This window comes from Sphaeroforma arctica, assembly GCF_001186125.1.
Source record: "Sphaeroforma arctica JP610 unplaced genomic scaffold supercont1.2139, whole genome shotgun sequence".
Classification (NCBI taxonomy): domain Eukaryota; class Ichthyosporea; order Ichthyophonida; genus Sphaeroforma; species Sphaeroforma arctica.
Window position 1 is genome coordinate 1 of NW_014038419.1, and position 8,087 is coordinate 8,087.

General features: G+C 42.3%; 3 protein-coding genes across 3 annotated transcripts; all 3 read left to right on the top strand.

Moving 5' to 3' along the window:
- Positions 1 to 281: 281 nt before the first annotated feature.
- On the top strand, positions 282 to 4,191 carry SARC_12204 (hypothetical protein). The gene is made up of 4 exons (XM_014293693.1): positions 282 to 435; positions 1,623 to 1,862; positions 2,597 to 2,731; positions 3,247 to 4,191. Exons 1-4 carry the CDS (start codon positions 289 to 291, stop codon positions 3,325 to 3,327), a joined length of 603 nt encoding a protein of 200 aa, XP_014149168.1. The 5' UTR covers positions 282 to 288; the 3' UTR covers positions 3,328 to 4,191.
- A 2,057-nt stretch (positions 4,192 to 6,248) lies between these two features.
- On the top strand, positions 6,249 to 7,055 carry SARC_12205 (hypothetical protein; the record flags this gene model as incomplete). Its single annotated transcript, XM_014293694.1, has 1 exon — positions 6,249 to 7,055. One exon carries the CDS (start codon positions 6,249 to 6,251, stop codon positions 7,053 to 7,055), a length of 807 nt encoding a protein of 268 aa, XP_014149169.1.
- A 69-nt stretch (positions 7,056 to 7,124) lies between these two features.
- On the top strand, positions 7,125 to 7,664 carry SARC_12206 (hypothetical protein; the record flags this gene model as incomplete). Its single annotated transcript, XM_014293695.1, has 1 exon — positions 7,125 to 7,664. A coding segment is annotated over one exon (540 nt), but the record flags the coding sequence as incomplete, so codon positions are not given.
- Between the last annotated feature and the right edge of the window lie 423 nt (positions 7,665 to 8,087).

Sequence of the window (8,087 nt, forward strand, 5' to 3'; positions counted from 1 at the left end):
AACGGACGCTAGTATTACTGGGCAGGGCTGCCTGTGGTACGAAGAGTGGTACAAATGTATTTATATATATGAGCGTGTATGAGTACTTCGGGAGTGAACTGCACTTCAACGGGGATGCGTTTTCCCTGCACCAACCGCACCTTCATAATCCATTCCATCCGTTTTTTATTCCTGAGACAGTACCTCTTAAGTAATATCCTGGTACATGCCTAACCCTTATACTTAGTTACGGGTCCACAAACTCATACAGTCAATTTCCAACAATGTTACTGACCTTCACAGACCCACATGGAAAAGTTACGGCACTCTACGGCGCGGCGTAAGTTTCGCGTGGCCGCTATGACCATTGGCACCTCAAACAAAACAGATATGGACATGGCAAGAAAGTTCTACACCCAAGATCCAGACTATCAGAAGGCTTGTGATCGCTCCGATGTAAGTAAACATGTCAATTCTATATACACATACGTGTGTACGCGTATATATTTATTTATATATAAACATGTTTGTATGTATATATATATATATACGTATATGTATATATATATATGTGTGTGTATATATACATGTTTGTGTGTGTGTGTATATAAATATAAATTCATATGTATACAATGAATATATATATGTATGTATGTATGTATATATAATATATATATATATATATAATAGTATAATATAATATAATATATTCTATAAATTCTAAATATTTAATATCTATTCTATGATACAATTATAGGTATATATACGCTAGTTATTGTGTGGGATTCTGATCTTGGAGTTTCGGGTATATGTGTTGCAGTATTGTGGGAGTGTGTGGGATTCTGGAATATCTAGAGTATTCGCCTGATCCGGGGATGCTTCAAAGTACTATTGGGTGTGAACTGACCATGGCTGTAGCTGAATACGTACATATATATTTGTTTGCCTTTGGCTTGGACTATTCCTATCGTCTCGGCTTATGTCAGTGCATGCTTCACTTTGTATTAGTATTATGTGCCAATATTTAATAAACTGTTTGTTTCGGAGGGACTTTCATTTTTTTTATTCAATCACTTGGAATATCACGGAGTGTCTGTCGAATATTTACACTGCACTACATGTAGAGGAACATGTATGTATGTGGTACAAGTCTATCATCTATCTACTGACGTGCACGGAAGCTCGTTTATACCAGACTTGTGTATACGTTCAAAACTCTGTGACTTTATAACATATGTATATGTCCTTAAGAAAGAGAGTATCCTCCTTCATTCTTGAAAGTGTTGTATGATTGTATGTATGATTGTATGTATGATTCCTATGTGTGCTTTGTACACAGGCATCTGTTGTTGATCAGTTCACACAGATATACCTGTGTGACCTCTGCCAAATAAATAAGTGTGTCTATTTGTGTGCATGAATCGATTCAAAGTGATATGCGGCATTGTAGGTATCCCTTGTGATCCTCTCATTCGCATCTGCACATGCAGATGTAGGTAAATTGGTAGGTATACGATCCTATTAGCCATCCCTCACACGCCCGTCCCACGCACCACATCTATAACCACTCCACAGCCTCTACCCATCCACCTGCGTGTACACATACACACACCCACTCGCTCACCCCTCTCCCCGCCATACAGAACAAGTACATGCCAGACATTGAGGTGTTCAAGGACGCCTTCAATATCTTCGACAGGGACGGAGACGGATCCATCAGCGCCAACGAGCTCGACCTGGTGTTCAGGGCTCTGGGCCAAGTCTTGACGGCGCAGGAGCTGAAGATCCTGGTGGCCGAAGCAGACCTGAATGGGGATGGGGTTATCTCTATTGACGAGTTCATCGGCATGATGGCTAGGCGGATTGTGCATACTAAGGGGGAGGTGAGTAGGGTTTTGGAATGTGTGGTGTGGTTGTAAGGACCGGTTCGTTGGCATGGATACCGGGGCGATAGAGCATGCAAGAGGTGAGGTTTGGTATTGATTTAGTTGCATGTGATCCCTATGTACACACGTCTACTGAAACGCGCGCATATGTCTCCAAATACGTACACATGTACTTGCATACACACACATGGGCACACGTATAGTTGCATACACATACACGAGTACACGTATACTTGCATACCCATACAAGTGCACAACATTCTCTTACCACACTCTCGGTTTCTTGGCCCTATGCGACAAGCTGTGGACGTGTGTAGCATCTCAGACTATTTTAGTATTATGTTCTCTGGCCGATTGGTAGTGTTGCTGGGGCACTCACTGTTCGGCTTTCAAGCATCCACACACGCAGTCACGTCCAGTGACCTGCAGAAGCAGGTGTATTTATTTAGGCAATTTGGTGACTGACTGTGACTCTTACTGGGGATTGGTTGCTAGCTCATCACTGGTATACTGATATATCGCTGGGAGTGTTCAGGGTTTTAGGGTTTCGGTTCTGTCTTCACCACGAGCAACAGCACAAGTACCTCCGCGGGCAGAAGTGCCGTGCTGTATATACCTGTAATGCCTATACAACGTACAGGGGTGAGTAGCCCGCGCTAAAACTTCCTAATCTCATATCTGCATTGAACATGTATGTAACCTCCGCCCGTCCCGTACCTTCCCGTCCACAGAAAGAAGAAAATATAAAACGTGTGTTTGAGATATTCGACCGCGACGGCAGCGGTAAGATCGACAGGAACGAACTCGCCTACGTACTCAACGAAGTGCTGGACCAGGACTGCAGCGAGGAACAGATCGAGCAGATTGTATGTACATCTCACATGTCTTTGTGGGCCAATCCCATCTTTGTTGTCTGTCGTGTATGTGGGTGTGAGTGTCGTGTGTATGTCGGATATACCCCTGGATACAATCTGTTGTTGTCTGTCTTGTATGTGTGTGTGTGTGTGATGTCGGATATACCTCTGGATACAACCTGGTTGTATCTCACACTTGTCACGTGTCATATGTTTATATATGAGTGGCGCATTTGTTAGCGTATGGTATTAGTGTCGAGTGTTCTTCACAGTTAGACTGCCAGGGTGACCTTCGCAGTGCATTTGTTAGCGTATGGTATTAGTGTCGAGTGTTCTTCACTGTTAGACGGACAAAGTGACCTTCGCAGTGCATTGTTTAGCGTATGGTATTAGTGTCGCGTGTTTTTCACTGTTAGACTGACAGGGTGACCTTCACTGTGCATTTGTTAGCGTATGGTATTAGTGTCGAGTGTTCTTCACTGTTAGACTGACACACACGCTGCTCCACTTGGTACTTGCCCGAGCAGATAAAAGAGGCGGACTTGGAAGGAGACGGCGAAATCAACTATCAGGAATTCAATAATTACCTTTTCTCCCAGGAGGTCTGAGTAAAAGCAGCAGGAACACTGTTTATAAACGACTCGGCTGCCCTGTACGGTAAGATGCAAGGATAGTAATGTCAAGTATAATATGTATAGCATCCTCGGAAGGCTACTAAACATCCAAGTAGGGGAAGCAACCGGAGCCATTCTAGCCTGGAGCTCCAACCCTATTAGGCGGCTTCTGTAGTAGTTTCTGGTGCGTTGTGAGCTGTACCCTATGTACAATTTACCTGGAGACAACGCGGACTTGGTGTTTCACGGTGGGTCACTATCAGCGTATCATACGCGCGTGTGCACACATCGCGCATACAGATGCGATGCGGATATAACATGTACACGTGTATGCTGAGTAACACACTATAGCAAGCGCTTCCAAGCAAGACGGCAGTCGAACCAATACGACTCGTGCCTCGCAGTTGCGGGTGGTGGCGCCACTTGGAAATGGGGATGTCACTTTAACTAGAGTGGATATCCTTGTCCCTTTCAGTAGACCCTCTGGAGCTGAGCATGAGCACTAAATTCGGATACACCAGATACCTCGTGTAGGATAGGCAAATCTACATACGCCGTGGACAGCTAGTCGGTGGAATGCAGATTCGAGAGTTTGCCATCGAACAATAGTCAGATAGCTGCATGAGCAGCCAGTGAAATGGTCACCCATCTCTAGCTGTTGGTAGAAACAACGCTTTTCGAGATGTCTATGATCCCGACGCATGGACTATATTAATATCAAAAGTAACGAGTAACGCATCCAAGTTTTGCGAATACGGTAGTACGCGCCTGTATAAATACACCTATCAAAACTTGATGATCTAAATTCCACATGAAATATTAAACTAAAATAATAAAATCCAATTCACGATACAAAAGCTATATTTTTGTCGATAGTAATCTTGTATTGGCTGTGCAACAAATGCAACCGTGGATCGTTTAACGTATGCCCTGTTTGTATTTATATATATACTATCATTTTGTTGGCAATACATACATAAATTAGTGGTGTTAAAATTTAGTGGTACAATGTTCGTGTAGGTAATCCTTCGAACCCTCCCCTACGACTGAATTCGAATAGGCCTGTAATTAATCAAATGTCGCTTGTAATAGGTCATACAGTCTGGTATGAACTGCATCCTACTGCCATCAACTGAGCTACACATCTTCTAGCTTAAACGCTCGAACAAAAATAAAGCAGTGCGCTCTAGATCTGCATGGGACACCCACACCAACAAACCTCCCCGTTGTTTCTGTTTAACGAATTGTGGGAACAGCGAGCACATGGACACATGCCTTCCGTTCGCTACAGGTATCGAAAATATTTACCATCTCATCGTGAATACCAAGAGTACAGCACTACTGCGACACCTGAAAAACAAGATATTCAGGGCAGGAAACTCCCTATGTGTATGAGCGTACGTGAGGAATTACAATTTGATGGGAACGGTGGCGACAGGATCTGCCTCCAAAGTGCATCAAGCTATTATTTTTCTTCTTTTTTTTCCTTTCAAGCGTGAGAAAATGAATCTATTAATAGAAAGGTTGTTGAGGTGCAGGAAAATACCCGGAATGTATGTTAAAATAAATACATATCGACGGCTTGTCGGCCCTATCACCCCCCATGAATTGTGTTACACACAAAGGGTCAAAGGCGCTTTTAAGGCAGTGAAAGGCTACATGAGGAAAATTAAAACAAACTATTTATGTGTATGAAGAACGTCAGTTTTTAGCGTGTATGAACAGCTTTCTATCTTTTTTTTTAAAAAGGAATAAGCTATAGTACAGACACGTACGACTAGTCGACTACTATGTAGTCGACTGGTATTTATTTATTTTAACCAAGCCTTGTAAGGAGAAAATATTTTTAAAATGCCAATGCATTAATGGTGCATAGGTAGAGTTTCAGACACTCCCGCGAGTCCCCTCGCTCTATTGAGTATTGACTATTGAGACCTCCCGGGTACATAATAAAATCTGACCGACATGATCCGATCGGTGATCTGTAATCGCTGTCATGTCAATGTGTGGAACTTGGATTCTTAATTTCTTGTGGAAATAGAACTTGGAACTTGGAACTTTTTGGAAGCTGGTAGTTTTGGAACTTGGAATATGGATATTTGAAAAATGCATCTGAATGACTGAATCTCTAATTCACTATTCTCTCTCAGTCTCGTGCAATGAAATCTATTATTTTCCGTGTAACTAAAAATCCGAATCAAGACTACTCTTGTGAGTATTGAGCGATTCTGATAGCTACCGCAATGATTGTTGGCTTGTTGCTAGGCAATATACCTCAATTTTGATACTCATTGTACGATCTATATATTTCTCATAAGTCATACATAGCTGATAAAACTGAAACAGCTCTTTTTTTGAAACAAAAACAATTACGAGGCTATGTATGCAGAATTATGATTTATAATCATATGAAGTCACATATATAGCTATTTTTTTTAAAACAAGTATGATAATTTTCTTGGAAAATCGAGATGGCTGTCATACCGAGAAGAGCAGAGTGTGAAGTATGTCACTGCGGAGTGTGGACTGTGCACTGTGGACTGTGGACTGTGGACTGTGGAGAGTGGAGAGATGAGTGATTGATGATGATCGCATGAAGTAAGATGACTACTGACGATTTAGTGTATTGATAAGCAAACTTGTCCATGAGGATTTGGCCAGCGCCTGCATCGCTTATTTCTTGAGCATACACTCTCTGTATCTGGCTATCGGCCTGAGCCGGAGAATGCTATCTTTGGCGATTCGATTCACTATTTTTTAAATGTGTAAAACTATATTGTATGTTTCAGAATACTGAGCGAAACCGACAGAGTGAATATTGACGACTATCTGACAAAACAAAACGTGCATGCTATAATAAAATAGAACAAACTTCGTAAGCGCGTATAAACGCGTGCTTCTGAGTAGTAAACACAATGGCTGTAAATTTATTCAAAGTCTCGGTACTCACTACTTTGTACATCAGTATAGGAGTGAAATACACAGATTCGTCTCCTACTGAACCTCGAACACTGCTGATCGACGGCCCGTCTCTTATGTATCTAAGATCACATCCAAATGAAATCAAGGATGCTATAAGTTCGATCATTGGTAGGGCACAGAAATGGCAGGGTAAAACGATAGACACTGTGCTGAACAAAGGGTCGGGTGCAAACCAGTGGCCCGGTTCCTCTATAAACGATTACTATACGTTTTCTCCTTACTACTGGTTGGCCGAGGAAGCCCCTTGTCTTAATGAGAACCTCTGCTTATTGGCAGAGTTCACAGACGATGACTTCACACATCATGAACTTCTACAATTACCTGGCTATAGAAAAACCTTGACAAACACACAATACAGGCGCTTGAGCAAAGACTTTGACCCCGTGTCTGGTCTTGAATGCTACAAGAAAGGACAATATGCTAAGTGTGATGGTATGGCAAATGGGCATACAAATAACCCCAACGATAAGCAGGCAAAAAACAATATGCTACAGGCGGTTCTGTCTTCTTCACTATCTTACTGGTATACTGGCGATGAGAAGTACGCTAAAGTCGCCAGTGACTGGGCTAGAGCCTGGTTTGTGAATCAAAAGACCAGAATGAACCCAAACACGAACTTTGCGCAAGGTATTACAGGTCTCATTCCGGGACAAAAATACGGAATCATAGAGGTCAATCGATTCATACAGGATGTTTTCGAAATGCTAGAACTTCTGACAGCAGGGGGTAGAAAGCATTGAAGCGAGAAGGACGCAAACTCGGTGCGATACTGGAGAAATGAATTCCTGGGATGGATGACATTCAATCACATGGCGAATGCAGCCGGAGACACACATAACAATCATGCCACTTGGTTCAAGTACATGGAATTATACCTGACGATCAAAAACGAGGAGATGGGTATTGAACTTCACAGTGATGCTTTCAAAGCTATAACCGATGATATTATAAGCACGCAATATGACTATTCTGCGATGCTACCCTACGAGACTTTCCGACCAGACATTAGACTCTACTATACATATGGTACCATACCAATTATCCGATCCGCTGTAGTGCTGCAGATGTATTTTATTGCTCACCAGAACGAGCTCAGCAGCTCCAACTTGCGTTCGAGGGCAAACTCGATGTGGCACCATCGAAGTCAGAAGACTGATACTAATCTCATTGACGCAGTAAAAACCCTGCACGAATTCGCCGTTAAGGGCAATCACTACCCTTTTCCAGATACTACTGACAATTGGCTTAACATCGGTAATTCGGCCACCGGATACGAAGATATACATTGGCTGACCAATGCGTGGGCACCGTCTGTACCTTCCAAATCATACTCAACCGATATGAAGAAGGTTAGCGGATACAGTAGTAAGGCCGCAAGGTAGTCACCCGTCCGGCTCTATTTCCGCTGGTTAGACGATAAGTGAGATTCGGATTTTGAACCGCTTGAGGCACGCGGCCTATAGGAATAGAGAAGGCTATATATGGAATGTTGATCATATGTAGGTCATACATTTGTATTATATTGTAGTGGAATACAAGGTGAAACTATTTAGTATAAAACAACAGGCCTTTGTGCAATTTTTTTTTTTTGGGGGGGGGGGTTAGTAAATATAAATTTCAAAACCACAAAATCAAAAGCAGAACTTCAGGAATCAGGATGTATAGTACTTAGGATGTTTCATTTCAACAAAGAAGGATATGTATGCGCAAGAGCGATTTGTCGAAACTTCAGTGGTCAAGTGTACGCTGTCAACGAACCAGTAATTTTACAT

What these genes read in the sequence shown, in the direction of transcription:
- SARC_12204 (XM_014293693.1), top strand. Translation starts at nt 289, where the DNA reads ATGGAAAAGTTACGGCACTCTACGGCGCGGCGTAAGTTTCGCGTGGCC. An exon ending in TTGTGCATACTAAGGGGGAG is followed by an intron (nt 1,863 to 2,596) that starts GTGAGTAGGGTT and finishes TCCCGTCCACAG; the next exon opens with AAAGAAGAAAATATAAAACG. An exon ending in AGGAACAGATCGAGCAGATT is followed by an intron (nt 2,732 to 3,246) that starts GTATGTACATCT and finishes TTGCCCGAGCAG; the next exon opens with ATAAAAGAGGCGGACTTGGA.